The sequence below is a fragment of the Apodemus sylvaticus genome, chromosome 5 (assembly GCF_947179515.1).
Source record: "Apodemus sylvaticus chromosome 5, mApoSyl1.1, whole genome shotgun sequence".
NCBI lineage: Eukaryota > Metazoa > Chordata > Mammalia > Rodentia > Muridae > Apodemus > Apodemus sylvaticus.
Genome location: NC_067476.1, coordinates 85,338,295 through 85,363,877, shown reverse-complemented (window position 1 = coordinate 85,363,877; position 25,583 = coordinate 85,338,295). Strand labels below are relative to the sequence as shown.

General features: G+C 45.0%; 1 protein-coding gene and 1 long non-coding RNA gene across 2 annotated transcripts in view; one reads left to right on the top strand and one right to left on the bottom strand.

Annotated features, from left to right (window-relative positions):
- Positions 1–25,583, top strand: part of Cat (catalase) — a 32,690-nt gene that overhangs the window by 6,563 nt on the left and 544 nt on the right. The window contains exons 2-12 of the mRNA XM_052183104.1: positions 2,385–2,556; positions 4,650–4,760; positions 6,166–6,296; positions 7,285–7,389; positions 8,791–8,916; positions 11,616–11,807; positions 12,266–12,418; positions 16,468–16,606; positions 19,711–19,841; positions 23,247–23,354; positions 25,297–25,380. Of these exons, the coding sequence (XP_052039064.1) occupies positions 2,385–2,556; positions 4,650–4,760; positions 6,166–6,296; positions 7,285–7,389; positions 8,791–8,916; positions 11,616–11,807; positions 12,266–12,418; positions 16,468–16,606; positions 19,711–19,841; positions 23,247–23,354; positions 25,297–25,380 (1,452 nt within the window). The remainder of the gene's footprint in view (positions 1–2,384; positions 2,557–4,649; positions 4,761–6,165; positions 6,297–7,284; positions 7,390–8,790; positions 8,917–11,615; positions 11,808–12,265; positions 12,419–16,467; positions 16,607–19,710; positions 19,842–23,246; positions 23,355–25,296; positions 25,381–25,583) is intronic.
- Positions 16,673–17,050, bottom strand: LOC127685678 (uncharacterized). Its single transcript, XR_007977906.1, has 3 exons — positions 16,956–17,050; positions 16,776–16,847; positions 16,673–16,739 (listed from the first exon to the last, which is right to left on the bottom strand). It is a non-coding gene; the product is annotated as an uncharacterized LOC127685678 (long non-coding RNA).

Sequence of the window (25,583 nt, the reverse complement as noted above, 5' to 3'; positions counted from 1 at the left end):
TTGAGTACACATTGACTTCCTGACCAAGGCAGCTGGTAGTTTAATCAGGATGAGTCAGTTTACGGGATAGTATATTCTAGTGTGAAGTCTTAGCTGTGGTCCAGAAAGCATACTTATCTAGCTTTATTTCTTTTTTTTTTAATTACTTTTTTTTTTTTTTGGAAAGTGGCTCACCTAGAACTCACCATAAAGTCCAGTTTGGCCTTGAACTCATAACCTCCTGCCCCAGCCTGAGTGCTGTGTCACCATGTCTGCCAAGGCCAGGTTCCCATCTTGAAGGCTATCAGAACATACCCCAGTGTTTATTTTGTTCCTGAGAACCCATTCCCCAGGTGTCAGCACTGATACAGTGCTTGAAGATTATTGTTTGTCTGTTTTTTTGTTTTTTTTAAGTCAGGGTCTCTATATTGCCTTGACTGTCTTGGAACTTGCTATATAGACCAGGCTGTCCCTGAACTCCTGAGCGCCTTCCTCTGCTTCCTGAGTGCTGGGATTAAAGGTTTGTGCCACCACCCCCTGCCTGTTGCTAATTAAGAAGGGATATAAGAGACTGAATTCAGAATTTAGGATTACCTGGTCTACATGAGAGTTGAGTTTTTAAATATTTCTTGGTGAGAACAAATCTTCTGAGTAGGAAGCAGTGTTTCTAATCTGAGCAGTTGTCTAATAGATATACATTTTAATCTTTAATTTTACAGTGCTGAGTTCTTGGTCTGGTCTGGAATAAACATTACCACAGGAAACTACAACAGAGCATGGTGTGTGTGTGTGTGTGGGGGGGGGGTCACAGGGACATAGCTGCATTATTGAAACACTCCCTGCCCTTTCTCTCTCTTTATTTAACAACTCTCCCATATTCCTTTTATTGGACATTTTTTTCCCCTTTGAGTCTTCATCGAAACTCCAATCCCACACCTGAACCTTACAAGATGGAAGATGTCAAACCAGTGCTGGAGGACAGGGCGAGCGAGCTGAGCTTCTCAATGCTCGTCTTCAAGTTGCAGTGACGGTGTTGCCTTGCCTGTGTCCCCTACATTTGTGGGATTTCGTCTCAGACCTAGAGTCATCTCACCAGTAAATATTTGTGTGTATATCTAGAAAATGAAGAAAGACTCAGTAGTACCACTGTGCCAGATGCCCATCCCCCCAAAGAGCCAGAATCTGACCCACATACATGCTCTCACACATGGGAATGTGCATGCATAAAGGCACTCACACCACACACACACATACACACACACACAGACACACACACAAGTCCTCTGGACACATGCATCACCCATTACGTTGAATTGCTAACACTGGTCTCTTGAGATTGTCAGGAAGCTTACGTGAAATGACTCATATGATCTCTTCTCCAGTCCCATCAGCTCACTGTAGTTAGTAAATGTCTTTTGCATGGTGGGATTATGATCTTCACTACTGTTATTGTTGGGGTTAGGGATCTGACCCAGAGCCTCACACACAGGAGGAAAGTGCTTGACCATTGGGTAAGACCTGCTCCTACTGCAGTGTTTTCACCTAAGACCATCTATTGCTAATGTACCCTACCCTGCGTTAGCCCTCTGTCCAGGGCTGCCCTGAAGGTCCCCTGAAGTTGGGTAATCTTCCTTTTCAGTCTTTGCCCCCAGGCTCTTTTCTGAACTACAGCCTCTTGAAACCTTACTTATTGTGTTTGTTTTGGAGGTAAATTGTATGCCCTTGGGTGATGTGAGGAAATGTGTTAATGATTTAGGAAATTGGGTCGAGCGGTAGAGCACTCATGTGAGAGACTTGTTTGTGAGTGTTATAAATTCCAACGTGATTTCCCCCAGTGTTCTCCATATAGAGAAATTAGTAATATAACCCATCTTATCAGAAACAATTATTTGTAGCCAAAAGAAAGACATTTCTTTTGTTTGTTTTTAAATTGTTAAGAGATACCACACATAGCTTGAGAGTTTGTCCATAGCACTATGTCTGAATGTCCCCGTCATGGTGTCCCATGATTATTTTGTCTGACAAACTGGAGCCCAGGGGAAGCACCAGCTGGCGTGGATTCTTTGAAGACCAACTGTTTGTCGATAGTTTTGACACTGGGTATCAGGCACATACGTTCCCCTTCGAGGGACACCCATCTGGGATCTCACATGTGGAATCCTGCGCCCATCCCTAGGAGCAGCTGAACCAGGTAGTAGACATCAGTCACCTCTGCTTCCCAGAACAAAGGTCTTGGGAATTGCTCTTGGGTGAAAAGGATTTCTGAGAGTTGGTTTAGTATTGCAGCACTTAGCACACGGGAAATTTAAGGACAGGTAGGAAGGCGCAAACATCGCCAGGCATGGCAGTGTTAGAGACGGCTTCAGCTGTACTGACTCCTGCACTTTCCCTTCATGTCCACATAGAGACCCGATGTCCTGACCACTGGAGGCGGGAACCCAATAGGAGATAAACTTAATATCATGACCGCGGGGTCCCGAGGGCCCCTCCTCGTTCAGGATGTGGTTTTCACCGACGAGATGGCACATTTTGACCGAGAGCGGATTCCTGAGAGAGTGGTGCATGCAAAAGGAGCAGGTGAGAGCAATCTGTGTTCCTCACTCCTGACACAGCTCAAAGGGCTTCCCAAAGCACCGGACAACCTTAAGTAGAAGGAACCTTGTAGTTATCAGACAAAATCTCCTTTTGTTAAAACCCCAAATCTCCATTCTTAGAAGAAAGGAAAATTGTTACTAGAACAATAGCCTAGGTTTTTATATTATTATATATCATTATAAAACATATTAATTATAGAATTATATATTATTATACTATTTATTATTGCATATATTATAATATTATATATGATATAATTATATCATAATATATAAGTAATAATATTAATAATATATGTTATATATTATATAATATAGGCATAAATAATATAACGTAATTCATATAATATACAAATATCTTTATATATTTATATATTATACATTATGTATAAAAATAAAAAATATTGATTCATTTACTGTGTAAGGGTGTTTTGCCTGTGCACCACATGCGTAGCCAGTGCTGAGGAAGCCAGAAGGAGGCATCAGGTCCCCTGGAACTAGAGTTACAGACATTCTGTTCTGCCGTGTGTGTGTTGGATGGTGAAACTGGGTCCTCTGGAAGAGCTGTCCAGCTCCAAAAGAGTTTTTAAAAGCCTAACTTTTGAGAGCTGGGGAGATAGCTCAGGTCATAAAGTGTGTCCTGCACAGCCATGATGACCCAAGTTTAGATTGCCAGCATTCATGTGTAGTAAAGGCTGGCGTACTATAATGTACCTGTAACCTCAGCGCTGGTAAGAAGGTGTCGGGTAGGGGAGTGGATGGGAGCTCTCTGTTGGCCAGCCTAGCCAGAGCAGTGAACTTCAGTTTCAGTGAAAGATCTGTTTCAAAAAAAGAAAGTGGGAAGCAGGCAAGGACATCCAGCTTCCCCTCTGACTCACATGCACACACATAGACTCACACATGCATGCTCACACGGTATGGACACACACACACACACACACACAGAGAGAGAGAGAGAGAGAGAGAGAGAGAGAGAGAGAGAGAGAGAGAGAGAACAAACAAACAAATAGTAACTTTACCGCCACACGTGGTGTGTGTCACATGCTGTAATTTCAGCCCTTGGGAAGCAGAGGCAGAGCGAGATGGAGTTTCAAGGCCAGCCTGTGCTAAGCAGTAATATCCTGTCTCACTAAATCAGGCTCTGTGCTAGAGTGCTTGTCTGGCAAGCCTAGGGCTCACTCTCCAGCACCATGGGGACCTGAGAGCACAGTCAGCTTCACAGCTACAGCTTCACTAAAATCGGCTCTTTGCGGATAAATACTGAAATGAACCGAAAAATAGAGCACGGTTATGTTGGTGGGTTTGTGGTGAATCTTCCTTCCCTTTTGTCTAGCTTCTGTAAAATTTTTATCTTCTTTTATGGTGGATGTAAAAGATAACATTGACGTTTAAAAGAAAAACCCAATAAGAAAAAAAGATTAGCAGCCAGGTGGTGGCGGTGCATACCTTTAATCCCAGTGCTCTGGAGAAAAAGACAGGTCAATCTCTGAGTTTGAGGCCAGCCTGTTCAACATAGAGAATTTCAGGCTCTCCAGGGCCACACAGAGAAATACTGTCAACAGACAAACAAACAAACAAACAAACTGAGAAACAGCCGTGTAGAAAGGATAACGCACGCTCTCCTTAGCTTGCTTCTGTGCTCTTCTGGTCAGCCTTCCTAGCTTCTCTGCTTTCTAGGTAAGTTCCTTCCCGTTGTTTTGTCTTCTCTGTTGGCACTTGTCATTTGGCAGCTGTTCTTTCAGCCCCTGCCTCCTTCCCTGTGTCCTTCCATGTCCATCCTTGGCCCCTGCCTCTTCCCCAATGCCCTCTGGGTCTTTGTCTTTGGTCAGCCAAAGCTCCCAGCGCCCATCATCCCCTCTTGACTCCCACCGTGTGGCGGTCATTGGAGCACTAGTGGCAGTCAGGCTTTGTGTTTGGTTCCTAACGTGCTGTGTTCGTTGACCTCTTCTCCCCCACCGAGTTGGAAGATCTTGGAAGGCTGGCGCTGAGTGCGTGTTTAGTTTCTCTTGTCACAGGCGACTGTTGAGGGCCTGGAGACCGAGTGGTCCTGCGCTGAGAGTTTCTCATTCTCATTAGGTGCTTTCGGATACTTTGAGGTCACCCATGATATTACCAGATACTCCAAGGCAAAGGTGTTTGAGCATATTGGGAAGAGGACTCCTATTGCAGTTCGATTCTCCACAGTCGGTAAGTCAGTCTGTTTGCCTGCCTTCTTTGGTTCCTTCAACCTTCACTTTAAATAAACTCTCAAGAAAAACTAAGAAAATAGGAAATTGTAGCCTGTTTTGTTGTATAGAAAATATCTGGAGTCATACAGGAACAGACTTACTGTTCTGTTTGTTGAACCTTGAAGGGGCTACCACTGCAGTTTTCTGACATTTAGAAAGAACTTTCTACAAGTGATTGCCGCAAAGAGAAATATGGAGTGGAGTTCTTCTTTAATAACCATTCTAACAACTGCTTTTTGCTGAGAATTAAGTGTAGAGCAGCAATAATATAGGCGATTTACTTATTCTAGCCTGTAGATCTACTTTGCAGTATGGGATTAATCTATTTCAGAATGATGAAGACATTTTATTATTATGTTACAGAATTAGTAGTTTATATACTACCAATTATTATTATAAACTACTAATTCTGTAACATATATATATATGTTACATAGATTAGGCTTCTCTGCTATGTTGTGTTTAAACAAACAAACAAACAAACACAGAAACCGTGCTATGCAAAAATGAATGAGAGTAAAACTGTCCCTTAACTAATTTCCCTAATACCAACTTTCAGACCATTCACTCTCTCTTAAAATTTTATCAATTTTATTTTATGTGTATGGATATTTTGCCTGCATATATACCTCTATACCATGTGGATGCCTGGTGTCATCAGAGGCCAGGAGAGGGTCTCAGACCCACTGGCACTGGATTTAGATTGTTGTGAGGTGCTGTGAGGGTGCTGGGAATTGAACCTGAGTCTTAATCTGGTTAAGAACAGCTGGTGCTCCTAACTGCTAAGTCACCTCTCCAGCGCCTCACAACTCACGCTTTATTACTCCACTCTTGGTAATTATTTTCTTAATTACCCGTTTCAATGAATAATCTTGTCAGTTGTTGGTATATATCTTATCAGTCTTAATTCATTCTTTTGGCTTATTTCTAAACCCAATTAGTAGTAGGTAGGTTATTAAATTATTAATTAGTTATTAATTAGTAAAAATACCACAGACATTTAAATACCTAACCTGCTTCCAGGAATTCTGGACTTCCAGGAATCCACTTCTGCAGGAGGTGGATTGAAGATGGGAGCTGCTATGCTTTTCTATGATTTATGGTTTTGTGGCTGCTTTTCTATGATTTATGGTTTCGTGGCTGCAGTATACTTGGCTGTGTTCCATTCTTCCATTTGAATCTTCCATGTAAATACCTGATCTGCTTCCAGGAAGCGGTTGAGGATGGTGGATGCGTCTGTGACTTGTGGCTTCTTGGCTGCCATGTGCTTGGGTGTGCTGCTGTGTGCTTGGGTGTGCTGCCGTGTGCTTGGGTGTGCTGCGTGTGCTTAGGTGTGCTTCAATGTTTCCCTTTGACTCTTCCAGCTGGAGAGTCAGGCTCAGCTGACACAGTTCGTGATCCTCGTGGGTTTGCAGTGAAATTCTACACTGAAGATGGTAACTGGGATCTCGTGGGAAACAACACCCCTATTTTCTTCATCCGGGATGCCATCTTGGTAGGTGATAGACTGTTTTGCTGTCTACAAGTGTTGTGGATTTGTATTGACTTCCAGTTCTCTTTCATGATTGGCATTTGAGGATAAGCCTGGGAGAAAGAAGAAAATGTGGATTGTTTGGGTTGCCTTTTGTCTTTTTTTTTAGGATTTTATTGATGTGAAGAGACACCATGACCAAGGCAACTCTGATAAGGGAAAACATTGAGTTGGGGCTGGCTTACAGTTACAGAGGTTCAGTCCATTATCATCATGGCGGGACCATGGCATTGAGACATGGTGCTGGAGAACTGAGAGTTCTACATCTTGATCTAAAGGCAGCCAGGGGGAGACTCTCCCACACTGGGCAGAGCTTGAGCATAGAGTCCTCAAAGCCTGCCCCACAGTGATACACTTCCTTCAGTAAGGCCACACCTACTCCAACAATACTTCCTAATAGTGCCACTCCTCATGGGCCAAACATTCAAACACACGAATATATGGGGGCCAAACTTATTCAAACCACCACACCCTTTAAATTTTTTCCCCAGAATTTATTATGTCTCTGTATGAGCAAATGATGCTTACCATTGGCCTTAGATTTGGCATGTTAAGATTCTCTGAATAGTCCAGCTTCCATTGCAGAGCCTGGAGGATCAGTGAGAATGGGCTTTGCCAAGAAGCAGATAGAGGATGTGTGTATGTGTGTGTGTGTGTGGTATGTATGTGTGGTATGTGTGTGGTACATGTGGTGTGTGTGTGTGGTGCGTGTGTATATTATGTGTGTGTGTGTGTGTGTGTGTGTGTAGCAGGTGTGTGTGTGTGTGTGTTTGGTGGTGGTAGTGTAAACAAATTTCATTTGAAAATTTAACAACCTAAGTTTCTAATTGTGTTGATTAGAATTATAATTCATAAAGAAGCCATAGACAAATATATTATATAAGACACCATAATTCTTACAAACAGATTTGGGATTTTTATTTTTGCTTTCTCTCCCCCTCCCCCTATTTAGTTTCCATCCTTTATCCATAGTCAGAAGAGAAACCCACAAACTCACCTGAAGGATCCTGACATGGTCTGGGACTTCTGGAGTCTTCGTCCAGAGTCTCTCCATCAGGTGAGACCTCTTCTTCACTATTATATCACCTGGGATGGCATTGTTGATTAGGCCTTGAGATGTGTTCTCATGCTTGGGTTATTTATTGGAGTCAGCTTCTGTCTTTTTGGGGTGCTTCTTCAGATTTTTTGAACACAAAGAGTTTACATCTAACATGATGCTTAGGTGGTTGGAAACACTATCAATTAATATTTAGGAATCTTTAGGAATAAAGTTTAGTCGGGGATCAAGCAGTACAGTAGGGAATCGAGAGGAAAGCGGGGCTAAAGCCTTTGCTATTAAAATAGAGTTTGAGAGGTAGCCTGTGGCAGGCGGTGGGTGGCCCACAGTGGGCAAATATGTGATGGTGAGGTGGTGGGAAGGATAGAACCCTATGTGCCCTGTAGGGAGAGGCAGATCTGGAGACATGATGGCAGTGAGGACCAGGCTGATGTGAGTGGCCTGCGCTGCCACCTGAGGCCGTGGAGCTGTCTGTGGCCTGGGCAGCCTCTCAGGGCCTCATCTGGGCCCGTAGTCCTACTGGAGGCAGGGCCACATTCATGGTCTGTGCTGTCGTCAGAAACCGTGTGGAAGTCTATGTTCCATGCTCTGGCTGACTGTGAAGATCAGGGAAACCACGTTTACAGGGACACTGGTGATTGCTGAGGCATAGTTGAGAAAGAGAGACATGGAAGGCTTCTGTGACAACCCTACTCTTATCCCGTCCCCAAAAGTAACAGCCTAAAGAGGGAGACATTGAAGAAAACTCTTAAAAACCGTGAAAGGAAATTAGCTTTCCACAATCAATGGCTTCTGGCTGCCTTGATGGATACTATGGGAGGGGAGGACTCAGCTCTATTTAAGGGGAAGCCCGCTGAGAGTTTGGCCTTACTCCAGTGAGTATGTGCGCAACCCAAATTGGACTTGTATTTTTAGTTTTCTTCTTCTTCTTCTTCTTCTTCTTCTTCTTCTTCTTCTTCTTCTTCTTCTTCTTCTTCTTCTTCTTCTTCTTCTTCTTCTTCTTCTTCTCATCATCATCATCGTCATCATCATCACTACTACTACTATTTTTAAATTTTGCTTTATTTCTTTGGGGGAGGTCACAAGGGTGGGGGGAAGACATGGAGAGACTGAGAAATGAGATGATCTGGGTACATGATGTGAAATTCCCAAAGAATCAATAAAAATATCGTGTTAAAAAAATAAAAAGGTAAAAGTTTGAACAACGTGTTAGTTTAGCTTCCAGATTTGCTTTAGTGTTCCTTCATAGAGATTTTGTCATTTTCTATAGGTGAAATCATGATAACCCGTGGAAGTTAGAAGGTGTGTTCTGTGTCGAGAAGGAATTTTCTGGAAATGCATGGATGTAAACACTTGGGATACTTCAATTTAAATGGGAGGATTTCCATTTGTGTTCCTTAGGTTTCTTTCTTGTTCAGTGATCGAGGGATTCCCGATGGACACCGGCACATGAACGGCTATGGGTCACACACCTTTAAGCTGGTTAATGCGAATGGAGAGGCAGTCTACTGCAAGTTCCATTACAAGGTACACATTGACCTGATGGAGAGTACAAGGCTGCTCCTACCCAACGGATTTCCTACCTTTCTCTTCCTTCCACACAAGGGTACAGAGAGTTGATAGAGTTGAACAGCACCATGAATATTTTGTTGGCCACCAATTCAGAGAACAAATTCAGGCCACTCAAGTTAGAACTGTGTGTAGATGTCTGTTGGTTCTTCCTTACATGTAATCAGAGGCTGGGGCACATGGCTTCTGTCTTTGGTATGATCTTGGCTTATATATTACAATATGCAGTTTATAAGTTTACCAGTGAACTTGAGAAGGTTATTATTCCCTAAGCACCTCAGAAGTTTAAAAACTTTTGTTTCTAATTACTGCTGCTAAGCTAAGAAGAAGGAAGTGGGTTAATGGCAAAGTCTTCCTCCTTTTTGTGCGTGTGATATGGAACTGAGCCTTGCTTGGGCTTCACACGTGCTAGGCAAGTGGCACACCGCTGCGTTGCCCCGTCCCTAGCACCTTTCGTGTTTTGAGACAGGATCTCATTCAGTTGCCCCGATTAGCCTTGAATTTCCTTGGTAGCTTTGAACTTGTAATCCTCCTACCTCAGCCTCTGGAGTAGTTGGGCTTTCAGACCCACACAACCAGGCTTAGTACCTCTCCCCTTTAACAACGTCTCAAAGGCACACTTTCTTCTGTCATATTTTAATATTTGTTTGAACAAGCTATTCAGGTGTATTAAATGGGCAAAATGTCTCCTTTACATCTTGGATCAATGTTAAGAAAACGATTGGTCGCTGGATTTATAATTGTCAAAGAGAGCTGTGTAAGGTCACTCGGGACAAGACTCGGTGACTGTAGGGGAGACTGAGCCTAGTTGGAAGCCTTGAAGGCAGGCCAGCCTAAACTCAAATCTTCACTGTCCTAGATAACTGACATCGGACTTATTGCTGGGAGTTCTCCTCATTTGTAAAACTGGGACGCATCTACAGCTGTCCACAGGCCTGCAGTAAAAAGATTGCTTATAGGTTTGTTCAGCAGAAAATCCTGAGATAGATTGAGGTGCATATGAATTCATTCATTCATGTGTTTAGTTTATTCTGATTTATAGGCACTCTCTTCTAAACACAAGAGATTTGGTTAAAATTAGGACAGCTTTGAACTGTTACGATACATTGAAACACCACCTGCAGATGGCGGCCTTCATTTTTAAGTCCTGAAGTTGCTGTCTCCTTTAGTCCCTTCCAGAGTTGCTTTTGCTGTTTCCATGACATGTGGCTTCTGGAGTCTTTTGGGATGAGGCACACGGTCAGCCAGTTGTCCAGGGCTATAGAGATGGGAGTACTGGGGAAGTGACATCATGGTTTGAGTGTGCTTGGCTTGTTTGGAAAGGCAGAATGCTGACTTTTGCCTGCTCATAGAGAATGGGTATAGACTAGCTACAGTGAAGCTCATGGTAGCTCCATGAACTCTGATTCTATAATTTCTTAAAATAAAACAAAAGCAAGACAACAGAGACAGATGGATACGCTGATCACAATTTTAGGAATTTATTTGAGCAGTTTTAAAAATGGGAATTAGGTTATTTCCAGAATTCCTTGGTATATGTCTAAGGCAAATAAACTGGATGTCCAAGAGGCCATCTGCCCTCTCTTGTTTTTTTAGAGTGTCCAAAGGGAGGGAGAGGGAAAAAGGGGGGATGGGGAGGCACAGTCCTTGTGACTATGGGTGGAACTGTAGACCACTGTGCTAAGTGAAATGAGCCAGGCACAGAAAGACAGATGTGGTGTGCTCTGTTTCATTGGTGGGATTTGAGAATTAGAAGATGAAATTAGAAATCAGTGCAGAGAGTAGAGGTGAGGCATGGTGGGGGCGGGGCATGTTGGGGGCGGGGTGGGAAAGGCAGCCTGATGGTACTGAGTCACAGCTGAGAGGACCAAGTTCTTCTGTGTGTTGTACAGTGACCTTAGATAGTAACTATACTGCTCTAAAAAACCCGAAAGGAAGGATTTGAGTGTTTTGCTATAAGGAAATGGTAAATATTCTCCATCAATATGCATAGTTTTGGTGTTTTAATGTGTTAGTTAAAAATAAAGTAACTTAAAAACCTTTTATTTTATTATCTGTTGTTTATTTTGGTGGATAAGAATTTATCTTATTAAGACAGTTTTTTTTCTGATTAAAAAGTAATAGTATATAAATTCAGATGATGTAGAATACATAAAGGGAGAGAGAGGAATCATTTGAAGTTGAAAAGAATTGGTATAAATAAATATAGTTTCCTGTAAATGAATTTATTAGTGTTGATTCTGAACAGTAGAAGTATGATTTAAAGAAAATGCCATCATGTTACCCAGATGGGCTGTGTTACCTAGAACCCTTCAGTGAAGTACTAGTTAGGTTTTGTAACCTCTGGGCTGTGTTACCTAGAACCCTTCAGTGCAGTGTTAGTTACGTTTGTAACCTCTGGGCTGTGTTACCTAGAACCCTTCAGTGAAGTACTAGTTAGGTTTTGTAACCTCTGGGCTGTGTTACCTAGAACCCTTCAGTGAAGTACTAGTTACGTTTGTAACCTCTGGGCTGTGTTACCTAGAACCCTTCAGTGAAGTACTAGTTACGTTTGTAACCTCTGGGCTGTGTTACCTAGAACCCTTCAGTGAAGTACTAGTTAGGTTTTGTAACCTCTTTCCTAAACTCCATTTGAGCTTCTTTCTTTCACTCTGCAGACCGACCAGGGCATCAAAAACTTGTCTGTTGGAGAGGCAGGAAGACTTGCCCAGGAAGATCCGGATTATGGCCTCCGAGATCTTTTCAATGCCATCGCCAGTGGCAATTACCCATCCTGGACTTTTTACATCCAGGTCATGACCTTTAAGGAAGCAGAAACTTTCCCATTTAATCCATTTGATCTGACCAAGGTAAGTCAGCAGCAGCTATATTGTTTCGTGTCTTCCTGTATACTACTGCTCCTGCTGCTGCTACTATTACCACTAATTAATAATAACATAAATTACAGCCACGCGTTCACGGTGACAGGAGCAGGCTAGATAAGAGATGGTACCTCAGCCGTGGCCTCGTGCCTGTGAGTGGGTGCCTCACCTTTACTCCAGTGTGGGGAGTTCACTGAGGTCACTTTGGAGACTTCCTGTGGGACAGTTTTGAAAAGCTAATTTACTCTGTTTCTGCAACAGTGTCAATATTTACCACTTACTATTACGAAATGATAAGGTGATCACCTGAAACTCTTATCATGTTTCTATTGGGTTAGGAATTATTTTCACTGGCTTGATTATATGTGAAAGTTGGTGTTTTCAGGGGTGCCTTTCAGATCTGCCAACTGGCTATCTGGTAATTATGAATGTGACATTGTTTTCAGGTTTGGCCTCACAAGGACTACCCTCTTATACCAGTTGGCAAACTGGTCTTAAACAAAAATCCAGTTAATTACTTTGCTGAAGTTGAACAGATGGCTTTTGACCCAAGCAACATGCCCCCTGGCATTGAGCCCAGCCCTGACAAAATGCTCCAGGTAAGCCAGCGAGTTGACGTGTTCTGAGGCAGGTGTCTGCTTGTGCACACACGTACATGTGTATCTCGGCGTGATCTTTCCTGAGGAATGACTAGAACTTTCACTTGAATTTTAATTGAGGTGCTTAATTCCTGTGAGCTCACTTGGATGCGACACCCTGAGGTGGTCACTTTAGTTATACCAGTTATATATAATACATGTCCGTGATAAAGTAACATTTCAAGATGTGAACACTTGATTTTGGACAAAAGATATAATAGTAATGACTCCATATTTTAGAAAAAAATATCGTGGCTAGCTCAGCCTATAAGGACATAATAAATTATTAGAGCCATCAACACCATAACCTATCCATTTCCTATTCCACGGTGATGTTTGCATATTTTCTATCTATGAAAACACCTCCAAGGATGATCTATATTAACCCACCTTTGTGATTAATGGCGGTGGAATAGTTTAATCATGTGATCTCATTAGGCATTCAGCACCCTTTAAACTACTTTCTAGGATGCTGTGCCAAGAGGTCAAAGGGGGGAAATTCTACTCTGAACTAGGAATCAGTAGGGAAAAAAAATTGGCTTAATAATTGCTGTGCAAACCAATCTTCTGTGTGTTTAGACTATGAACACTAAACAGGGGTTAAAGATCAGACCTGAGATCAGACCACAGAGACTGAAGGTTGCTGCTTATGTAAGTTCTGGTTCCTGGCAAGGGTCAGGCTCCCTGGGGAGCAAGCCGAGGTTCTCTGTGTGACTGTGGGTTCCCTTTGCTGTGGTTCTGGGGACATCTGACACTTTCTTTTGAAAGTCAGTTTTCATTACCCTAGTTGAGTAGTGCCCTGCTAGGTGTGGTTCTGCGAAACATAGGACAACCATGGTATAAGGCCGGGAGTACTGTGACGGATGTGAGACAGGGCCAGTGACAAAGGTCTAGAACAAGATGGCGTTTGAAGGCTGATGTTCAGCAAGTGACACAGACAGTAGAGGATTCGGGGACAGGCACAGAGGTGCGCTGCATTGGGAATATTTAAACTGTAGTAACTACTCTGTTCTGGATGAGAGGAATCGAGTGTGCACACGTTCACCAAGACTGTTAGAGGAGCCTTCAATGCCGGACATCGTGCAAGTGTCCATTCTGGGAAGACAGAAGGACTCTTCATCTTTAAGAAGCCCGGCCTGGGAGCTGTCAAGTAGACTAATCCCTTCTCAGGGACGATGGCAAGGAAGGAGCTGCAGTTAGGGACACAGAGGGAACTGGAGCAGCGTACAGCTAAAAGCAGACATGTTAGCTGCCTGGCTGGTACTGGGGAGTGGAGGAAGCCCAGCTTATAGCCTGCCCACAGCCTTCCCTGCTGGGTGGGCACAAGGGACCTGAACTGTGTGACTGTGGAGCTAGCAGGGTGCACCAGGGTATGAAATCACCATGGCCACAGCTCAGACTGCATAATACACACTGGTATCGAGAAAATGGATTGAAAAATAAAAAATAAAGGATGACCCAGTCTTCCCGAGGGTCCATTTCACCTGTGTTCTTTGGGACCACGGTGACACCTGGAGTCAGATAGCAGGTCAGTCACACGATAAAGCACACACTGAGAATTGCAAGGGAGTCCTTGACCCAGAGTGGAGCAGCCACAGCAAATGCGTACTCTGTGCAATGAAAGGAAACAAACGTAAGCCAGGCACAGGGGTGTTATTTAGCCACATATTCTCATTCTGTGGTGCATGTGAGGATCACGCAGCTGGGGAAGGACTATTGGGTTCCTTTAGCTGTTTGGTGACCAGAGGTCAAAGGTTGCTTGAGTGGATAGGGACTGTAATCTGAGGGGTCCTTAGGAAGGTTATTTATAGGAATGCTGAGGCTGAGAGCTAGTTAAGACTGTAATTACTCCTGAGGAGAATGAGCCCTGAAGCTGGACAGTGACCCTTCCTTGGTTGATGAAGCGTCTTTGTTTACATTTAAACAAGGTTATATTAATTAATCTTAAAACTTAATCTAAAGCGGTAAGCCAGAGCATCGTGAAGTGGGCCTTCTTTGTTCCCATACTTGGTCATTTATCTTCTGGGATCCGGAAAGGAGTTGGACTGGTTGCTTGAGTGGGGAAGGATGGTCTGGTCAGGTAGAGCAGGGGCATGAAGGACAAAGCCTTGGGCAGGGCCTCCATGCAAGTCATTGTCAGTGTGAGTGCTCTGTATGTCCATGTCTCCACCTGTCTGTGCCACCTCCACTCATTGACAACAAGGCTAGGGTTGCCTGCTTACTATAAGGTGATCAAACCAGATGTGCTAGAGCAGAGGTTCTCAACCTGTGGGTCTCAACCCTTGGGAGAGCCAATGGCTTTTCACAGGGGTCACCTTAGACCATCGGAAAACACAGATATTTACATCACAATGCATAACAGTAGCAAAGGGGGGCTGGAGAGATGGTTCAGCGGTTAAGAGCACTGACTGCTCTTCTGAAGGCCCTGAGTTCAAATCCTAGCAATCACATGGTGGCTCACAACCATCTGTAACGAGATCTGATGCCCTCTTCTGGAGTGTCTGAAGATAGCTACAGTGTACTTACATATAATAAACAAATAAATCTTTTTTAAAAAGTAGCAAAAGTAGAGTTATAAGGTAGCAACAAGAATAATTTTATTGTTAGGTGTCACCATGACATGAGGAACTGTATTAAAGGGACGCAGCATTAGGAAGGCTGAGAACCACTATGCTAGTGGCCCCATCCAGGAGCTGCCCGTGACTCTGTTATAGCCTGTCGATGGCATTGGGCATGGTTTCTGGAGCTAGTGGAGGCAGCCAGCTTGGGTTGAGTCACACTTGCATGACCAGATGTCTAAGCATTACCTACATGATTTGGAATGATTGTGTGTGTGTGTGTGTGGGGGGCTTAGTTAGCAACAGTGTGGGCAGAGTCAGTGGGACTGCATTAAGCATTCGGTTGTGAGTGATTTGTTACAAAATAACCGCTATATTTGCCTTCTATATCTCGGCTTTGGTTTTCACTTTTTAATGCTCATTTTAAAAATGTAGTTCAATTTTAAAATTTTAAATCAATCTTAACTTAGCATACATATTAATGAGTTTTCATTAAGACATGTATCGCTATTATGCTTTATATATATATATATATATACCCTTCCCCCTCTGCCCTCCTTTTGTTCTTCCTTTGCCCTCCCTCACCTCCCCCTTTGCCCTCCACCTTCCCTTCCTTCTCCATTTTGCCCCCCAAATCCCTTCAGCTTCTATGTCACATTTATTCCGTTACCCCTCTTTTCTCCTTTAAGATCTCTTTTTCCCCCTCTCACAGTCTCCTTTCCATATTTTTAGACCTTAGTTTTTGTTTTACTGTGTATAATTAGGAATAAGAATGTTGTGTAGGAGTCAGGGCGACAATCAAGGCAGTGGAAGAATGGCTCAGAGTAAAACCTTGCATAATGAGAAGAGCTGAGTGATTGGATAGTGAGACCAGTGCAGAGCAAATCCAAAGGTTTTTGCTAAAAGGAAAGCCAAGATGGTTCTCATCCTGCCTTGGGAGATAGGAGGCACATCCTGGTTAGGCCCAGAGTCATTACCTGTGGCTGTGGAGGGCCGGTGGTTCCAACCATGGCGTTCTCTCCATACTTGTTAGTAAATCTCAGAACACAGAGTGTCTGATTCACCGTACAGTGGGGGAGGCACTTCTTTGAACAATTTCCACACCGCTGGCTTTGGAGAATGGCACTGTTGTAAGAGCAAAGGCTCAATCCTTCTCTTGGAGTAGAGGGCTGGGGAGATGGAGAATTGCTTCAGGATTCTGTTGAGGTGAAATGTGAAATACCATGCCAAGGCAATGCTGTGTGGGGTAGGCATCATTGTCTAGGACAGATCTGAAGTGGGATGGCTTCTTAGGGAGAATGCACTTTCTAAGTGGAAAGAGGCTTGACTCCCCCCAGCAGAGCTAGGCAGGGTTATGTAGTAGTCATGTACTTTGAATTTTAAGATGATGCTTATAGCTTCATTCCTGTTTTGTAACTGACTATTCCTAATGTCTATTGTGTATTACTGTAGGGTCGCCTTTTTGCCTACCCGGACACTCACCGCCACCGCCTGGGACCCAACTACCTGCAGATACCTGTGAACTGTCCCTACCGTGCCCGTGTGGCCAACTACCAGCGTGATGGCCCCATGTGCATGCATGACAACCAAGGTAGGCCTGAATGCATTTGAGTCCTTCCCTGTAAGGGCAGAGAGCATGGGACTGGGTGGGCCAGGATGCTAGGCCAGTCGTTCTCAAATTGTGAGACCTCCTGTGCTGTGACATCCTCTGTAGGCACTGAGACCTCCTGTGCTGTGACATCCTCTGTAGGCGCTGAGACCTCCTGTGCTGTGACATCCTCTGTAGGCACTGAGACCTCCTGTGCTGTGACATCCTCTGTAGGCACTGAGACCTCCTGTGCTGTGACATCCTCTGTAGGCACTGGGACCTCCTGTGCTGTGACATCCTCTGTAGGCACTGGGACCTTCTGTGCTGTGATATCCTCTGTAGGCACTGAGACCTCCTGTGCTGTGACATCCTCTGTAGGCACTGAGACCTCCTGTGCTGTGACATCCTCTGTAGGCACTAAGACCCCCTGTGCTGTGACATCCTCTGTAGGCACTGCCAGCCACCCGTGGTCTCTCCTGGTTTCTGTCCATTTTATACACATCCCTCAGAGTTCCCTCCTCCAATTAAGCATGGTGTCTGTCTGAAGTGAAAGGCTAGACAGAGGATTTTACACAATGGCTGCTGTGGAGTGTATTCAACCTAAGCTGCAGAATGCACAGCTCCTCAAGTCACTCTTACCCTTCTGAGACCTTGGGAATGCGGAGGCACAATGTTCATGCTTCTGCCTGCAGTTCTGCTGAAGCTGGAGGGCCAGCTCTGACTGGAATTTGGAAGGGAAGAAAGAGAGAGAGAGAGAAATCAAGGGAGTCCCTTCTTCCATGTCTGTTGCCCAAGTTGAATTTACCTTAGTTATCTACCGAGATGACATTCTCCTGCATTTGAGTGTTTGGGGTTCATTTGTCAAGCGCATGGCTTTCCCATCTTTATCACCTTCTCGCTGCCCATGCACAGAGAGCCTCAGGTCTTAATTCTGGTCAGCCAAGCAAAGTGCTTGGTTGATATGTTTTCTTTTAATATTCCAGTTTAATGAATATCTGAGTTTTTAATCTCATGCTGGGAGCCTGTGTTTAGTAGTTGAAGAAATAGATTCCTGAAGAATTCTGACCAGGGGTGTCTATTTGAAACCATAGCTATCTGTAGAAAAATCAAACATATCGTATGCTATAGGGTACACCTCCAATAAAAGAGAGTATGTGTACTCTAAAGGTAACTTGGAATATAGAGGACAAACACCCATTTAACAGTTCTAACACCCAGAGGCCACGGCAATCACATCTTTCTATATTTCTGGCCGTGCTTTTTCAGGGGCCATCTTTGCACATTTAATTGCTTGGCATATGTCGTTTTGTGCTCGGCTGGCCTGTCCTTCCTCCCAGACCTCCCTGGTATTTACTGAGTGTGCACGCTTCCTGCCAAACTCCACTGAGTAGGTTTAGTGTCTCTGCTCCCTTAGGACTCTAGAGGCATGGGCCTGAGTAGTTGATGCTCCCTGTGTCTGAATCCCGCCTTCCTGGTCTTCTAGACTTCGATTTCTTTTCCTTCTTTTATGGTCTTTTTGTTGTTGCAGCTGTGCAGGGCACCGGTAGATGGCCCTGTTTATCTTGAGCTTCATTTATAGTTAATGAGTTCATGTTTACAACCCCTGGCACACTTGTAAGAAAGTTGTTCTGGGGTGGATGTTGAAGTCCTTTGCTTGATTTTAGAGTGTGTTTGTGCTGTGCTCTGGGAATTCTCAGGAAAGAGCGTAATTGTTTCCAGTTGCCAGTGCCTCTGAGACAACTCCCACTTTTGGGTAAAGGTCAGAATGTATTTGAAAATAGAATTTAAAGCCTCTCCAAGGTGAATTGCTAGGGAAGAAATATTGTGGTGGTTAGCTCTTGAAGTCTTTGCTTGTCATAGTTTCGCAGCTGCCCCAAGGTTACCATCTGAAATGAGTAACTGATCGCTATAATGGTATGCCGCCATTTTTTTTCTCCTTGCATGCATCCTTGGTGCCTTGATCACTGTGGTAGGTGGCACCTCCTAGTTATCCATAGTGGATAATCTGTTCTGGCCACAGGCTGCTTCCTGTAAGCACTTCCTCTGGTCCTAGGCAGTGCTCTGTACAGGCAATGTGAGCTCTGATACTCAAGCCCCTGCTGATGCCAGCCACCGGAAAGTAAATAGACCACAACAAGGGGCGGGTGAGACTGCTCAGAGGGCTCCGGGTGCCTGCTGCAAGCTTGGAGGTCAGAGTTCACTCCCTGGGACCCACACGGTGGGTGGAGGGAGAGAGTGGACTTTCACAAGCTGTTCTCTGATGTGCATACATGTTTGGTGGTATAAGTACACCGGCACACACACACACACACACACACACACACACACACACTAAATAAAAGTTTAAAAAATGCCAAGCTAAGAAAAAGGAAAAGCTTTATTTTTTTAATCTCAGAATCATGAAAGTTATATGATTATATCTGCCAGTATATTGTCCAATAAATCAAGATAAATGAAAGCTAATATATTATAAGTACAGATTTTTTTTTTAACTTTTCTAAGTGGGGAAAGTAAATTAGAGTTGAGGGGAGCATCAGAATCAGCTAAGGAGAGATGTTCCAAAATCTTAAAGGTGTGTGAGAAAGAGGTTTGTCAAGTGTTCTCACGGAAACAGACAGAAATGCAGGCTTCTAGCCCCACCCACCAACAATGCAGCAGCTGTCAACATCTCAGACCTTCAGATCAGATCAACGACTGAGGTGACAGAACCAGGTTGCTCTGTACAATCGAGTCAACGTTTGAATGGAGCCTACATCCAAAGGAAACTGTCAGATCTCCAGTGTCTCTGGGCCTGATCTCAGTGGCCACCACGTCAAATCTTTGAAGAAACTTCCTGGTGTAGATAAGCACCAGGAGGTGTCATAGACAAGGACCTTTGAAGTGTCGACTCGGATTTGAGATCTCTCTACTCTGGCTCAGAGCGAGGCAGCCCACGCGTGCGTGTAGACAGAGCCTGTAGTCAGACCCGGGAAGAGAGAACCATTTGCCAGCATCTGTACCTAATGTATGCGTGTTTGATTACTGCTGTGGCCTGCTCCTTCCCACATTGATCGGATGACTCGTAGATATCTGTCAGCTCCCAAGAATGTCTCTGCTTCTTTTTGAAGGTGGTGCTCCCAACTACTATCCCAACAGCTTCAGCGCACCAGAGCAGCAGCGCTCAGCCCTGGAGCACAGCGCCCAGTGCTCTGTAGACGTGAAACGCTTCAACAGCGCCAATGAAGACAATGTCACTCAGGTAATGGCTTTCTTGTCACACCTCATTACAGAGTCCCCTCAGCCTCATTAGATAGCTCTGCTGGCCAATGCAGACCAGGCCGGCCTTGAACTCATGCATGCTTCTCCCTCTCAAGTGCTGGGATTAAAGACATATGCCATCACGTCTGACTTAACTGGCCGCTTCTTAAGGTGTCTGTCTTAGTTAGGGTTTTACTGCTGTGAACAGACACCATGACCAAAGCAAGTCTTACAAAAACAACACTTAGTTGGGACTGGCTTGCACGTTCAGAGGTTCAGTGCATTATCATCAAGGGGGCGGGGGGAACTGACAGCGTCCAGGCAGGCATGGTGCAGGAGGAGCTGAGAGTTCTACATCATCATCTGAAGGCTGCTGCTGGAAGACTGACTTCCAGGCAGCTCCAGATGAGAGTCTTAAAGCCCACACCCACAGTGACACACCCACTCCAACAAGGCCACACCTACTCCAACAGGGCCACACCTTCTAATAGTGCTACTCCCTGGGCCGAGCATATACAAACCATCACATCTAATGCATCTTGAATTGAATCCAAAGAAAACTTGGCTCTAACAGCAAACTAGTCTCTCTATTGGCTAGAGCCAAAGAGCTGTCAGTCTACTCTGTCCATTTCGGATATGGGGACTCATTCTCAGTGCCCCTCCCCACCAGCCTTTATTGGACCAATTAAGTTGGGTAATGCTGGGAATCTAAGAAATGGGCAAGTAAAACACAGGCGCCCTAGCAGAAGAGCCCATGTTCCAGGGACTAGACCTGGCACTCCATGTCAGCCGCTGAGGACTGGGAAGCGCTTCTTTGCTTGCCTCGCACCAGCAGGGCCTTGGGTTGAATCCTAATCCTGGAAAACAGGACAAAACTGGCAGCGGGAGTGCGTGGGCTCCACTCAGAGCTCTGGGCCTGGTACTACTGTTCTCCAGGTGTCTGCCTCTGCTTTCCACTGCTGGCTGCTCGTTTCCACAGCTGGCTGCTTGTTTCCACAGCTGGCCCCCACTCTTCCCCCTCTGTCTCTCAACTTCTGCTGTTTGGCCACGCCCACGCCTGTCTTCTCTGATGTTTTTCTTCTCCGCTTTTCTCCTTTTGAGTACCTTTCACTCACTCTATTTCTGTCACAGTTGAGAAAATCTGACAGTCTTTTGACCCCCAGATTGTATCACTGGTCTCGGATCTCCCTACTGCCCTGTTATGTATGGCTGCCCTGAGGGCTTTTCCTGTGGATGCTGTGGGAGCCTGTGTGGGGGCTGAGATGTGCTCAGTGTAACTTTCTCTACACCCAGCCAAAGAATGAGTCCGGTGTGGGAGCTTTCTGTAAATTGATATTTAAATTCAATTAGAACCTACTTTTATATTCTTAGTTTAAAAATGTAGATTCCAAGTGAAATATTTATAAATATAATAAATGGATTCACTGTGAAGATGTTTTTGTTTGAAATGTGTGTGTGTGTGTGTGTGTGTGTGTTGGGGGAGCTAGTGCTATTTTATTGTGGTATGTAAAGTACATTTAGGTAAGTCTTTTATTGTAGGTTATTATTTTCTGAGATATGGGTGACATCGATGTACTGCAGGATAGCCGTGACAGTCAAGGGCTTGCTTGTATGAGGGAAGACAGGTACAAAGCAAGTCTGTGCAACTCCTTCAGAAACGAGGCTGCCGTTTGTACACGAAGGGCTGCTATGTGAACTTTATTACGACCTTCCTTAGTTTAGTGAGAGGCTTTCTTATCATCATGCAGGACTCATAGTTTTCACCAGCTATGACCCTGGTATTATGGGTTCAAAGTGAAGTGTGCGATGGTAAAAGTCCCGCGACCAGGACCTAAGGACCTTCATGTTTATGCCCTTAAAAATGATTCATGTGGCCTTCTGGCTCCGAGGACTTGTCCATATCAGACCTATCCTCGCGTGAAGAACATTGGCAAGACAGATTAAAAGCTTTGAAGAGGGCTGGAGAGATGGCTCACTGGTTAAGAGCATTTGTTGCTCTTGCAGAGAACCAGAGTTCAATTCCCAACACCCATAGGTGGCTCACAAAAATCCAAAACTTAAATTTCATAGAATGTGACACCCTTGTGTGACCTCCCTGGGCACCGGGCAAACATGTGATGTATATTCTAATATATTCAGATAAAACATTCATATACATCAAAGGAAATACAATCTATTTTTTTTTAAAGAGAAAAGCTTTGGAGAATAAAGCAAGGGCTTAATGAAAAGTTAAGAGCTCAGAAAAGTTTCAGAAAAAAAAAATAACAGTCGTGCATGTGCAGTGAGTTCTGTAGCTTGATTACAGAATCCCTGAAAGATTGACAGTGAGCTCCTGTGAGAAGCCGGCTGCAGTGACCCACTGGAAATGCTTCCAGAAAGTACTGTGGGCAGTGCGATGGCTCAGTGGTTAAAGGCGCTTGCAGCTAAGCTTGACAAGTTGAGCTTGATCCTGGAACCCACATAGAAGAAAGAACTGACGCCCACAAGTTGTCCTTTGACATCGACGCATGGCACATATGTGCACATTAATAAATACATACATACATAAATAAATAAATGTAAAGAAAAATCATAGGTGGCCTGCCTGCCTCCCTCCCTCCAGCCCTGCCTCCAGCCCTGCCTGCCTCCCTCCCTCCAGCCCTCCCTCCAGCCCAGCCTGCCTCCCTCCCTCCGTAGTAGGGAGTAGACTATAGTAAGTGTTCTGAAAAGGTATTGCAGCTCAGCCAAACACGTTATCTTTAAGTTCCATTAATGAAAGCGAGTCCCAGTAGCAAGTGGAGGTATACGGGAAGTATGTGTCCTGTGGGAGTCTTGACCGATGTTTCCTCTTGTGAAGGTGTTATGCCTCCGAGGAATTCACGTTCAAATTGTAGGTTTTGTGGGTTGCAGAAACCTACAGCTGGTCTCAACATAGCACTGAGGACCAGGCAAGAGTGGCACTTTGGAGATACTGCCCACTAGACTGGGCATACCCTTGGAAGCATGTGGGCGCTAAGTGGGAGCAACCAATGCTGAGAAAACTGGACACACACACACACTTGTACTCACACATACATACCTGCACAGACACACAGAGAAGAAAACCAGTTATCAGCTATTACCAACAAATGAATGCAAAACAAATTAATTCAACACAGATGACAGTTTTCATTATAATTTTTCAGTGATTTTTGTTTTTTTGTTTGTTTGTTTTTTGTTTTGATTTTGGTTTTTTCGAGACAGGGTTTCTCTGTGTAGCTCTGGCTGTCCTGGAACTCACTCTGTAGACCAGGCTGGCCTCGAACTCAGAAATCTGCCTGCCTCTGCCTCCCAGAGTGCTGGGATTACATTCACATGTAGACTCTTGGGTGAGTTTTATTCATGGTAAAGTGGTTGTTCTGTTTTTTGCCCTCTTGGTGCTGAACAGGTGCGGACATTCTATACGAAGGTGTTGAATGAGGAGGAGAGGAAGCGCCTGTGTGAGAACATCGCCAGCCACCTGAAGGATGCTCAGCTTTTCATCCAGAAGAAAGCGGTGAGTCTGGCTTTGATAGCTAAAGGGTGTCACCTGCTGGCAAATGGAGGTACTGCAGCCACATGGGAGAGCCCTTGCAAGAAAAAGCAGCTTCTAGTTTACCTGAGCTAAGATGACTTTTTAGACAGTACAGCAACTTTCAAAGTCTGACGGTCTTGTCTCAGTGTTTTGTTGGGCGTGATACATACGTTCATTTTTATCTGGTGTAGGAGTTCAGTTGAGTTTGGAGTGAATTCTTGTGTGTGCTGTGTAATTCAGCTCTAGTCAGGTCTGTGTGTGATAGCCAGCTGTGAAAAGCTCTGCTCTCGTCTTCCTTACATTTTCAGAGGATGATAGGTAATGTTTCCAGTTTTGTGGTTTGAAGCCTGTATCAAGGCTCATCGTCGTGAGTCTGTGACTCTTCTTCAGATAGAGCAGAAGCTTGTCTCTTTTCTAGAGCCAGAACAGAGCTATTCCCCAAAGCAGGCTGAGCCTAGGTGCTGAGGTGTGTCTGCGGCTACTACTGAGCTACCTGAAGCCCTCTCTCTGCCTTCTAGATTGTTGGTTTGTCCCAGAAGGTCATTCAGTATAAACCGAGTGCCTTTCTGTTCCGGTGTGTTAGTTGCTGCTACCCTGACATAGGACCACTATCTGGAATGGTACAGAGTTCAGGTCACAGCCAGCAAAGAGCCTGGTGACTGCTCTGGGGGATGGGCAGGGCAGGGCAGGCTATATGTCTTGGTCCCGATGAGAGCTAGTAATGCAGCCTGGAGCAGTGGACCGGGGCTGTCATCCTGGTGACTCCTCACATATGCTGAGACTCTAAAGGTTTTGTGTTTGTTTGTTCCTGGTGCCCCGCCTCCTTTTCACTGTTTGCCGGGGCTCACCCAATGACTGGGTGCCTCTCATGGAATTGCCTGACACCTGCCAGTGTTGTGCATCATCTTAAATCGAGGCAGTGCCAAGTATGCCCGTTCACACAGATCACTGACTATCTGGGTGTCCGCCGTGAGGTCAGCTGTTCACTGGCAGCTGGCGCAAGTTATTCAGGTGTTTTCCCCATGATAGCCTATGAGGTTGGTTGCAAGCTTTCTCCCTCAATAAGAGGTTCTTGAACTTTCGGTGGTGTTTAGTTGTCTTACAGTCCAGTTCTATTCTGACAGGAGTCCCTGGAATTTGTTTCGTCACCACAGATGTAGGGGTCAACCCTGTAGGAACCCCTTCCGCTTTAGATTTCACGAGAGATAGCTGGCATGTGTAAGTTCCGACTACAGCCTCAGGGCTCACAGGATCCTCTGCCAGGTTTGTTATTGCTAGGATGGCTCTAAGAACCCGGGAAAACACCTTATCTCGTATTACCTGCTTGTCACAAGGGGCATCTCGGTCCTCACCAAGCAGATGGGACACATGAGCTTGATGCGGCGAGGAAGGGCTACCAGATTTCATGCCTCATAGCTGTTCCAGCCTTCCGACCGGGCTATCACGGAATAGTCCCTGCATAGCCTTGGCTGACCAGGGCATCAGCTTCAAAGTGACTGGACACCATGTGTAGGCTCAGGGTGGGGTTGGAAGTCACATCTTCAAATCCTATGCTGGTTGTGTCTTGTAACCTGCTCCATCCCGCAGCAGGCTTCCCGTGAACAATCGCAGTGGCACATGGGCGACAGTAAATTCCATGGGCTTCAGGGTCCGTGTGCCAGGACTGGAGGACAAAGACCTGACGTGTTTCTGTGATGCCCCCATAAACAGACTTGTCTTGCTTAGCTGGAGTGGAGGCTGTGGAAGCTCAGATGGGTGAGGTGGCTTCTCTGAGGCAGCTCAGCCCATAGACTGACTCCCAGGTCTCTCTCCAGCACCTGATATGACCTGTTGAAATGGCCTCCCTCCCTGCCCAGTAAGCACAAGACACTGGCAGTCCATGTAGGGTGAGGAGATGCTAATATGTATGTCCTTTTGACTCCAGGTCAAGAATTTCACTGACGTCCACCCTGACTACGGGGTCCGCATCCAGGCTCTTCTGGACAAATACAACTCTGAGAAGCCTAAGGTGAGTCCTGAGTGCCGTGTCTGGTAGACGGGCCGTGCCGGGCTGCATCAGATACAGATCGGTCCCCGCTTGCGTTATCACCTCAGTTCAGCCGTTCTTAGGCATTTTCTTTGAGCTGCTGGCACAACACATAAGACTTCATTTTAGCCCCACACAACCTAAAATAGTTCCCAGTGAGTGGATATCTGAGTTGTTTTAGGAGG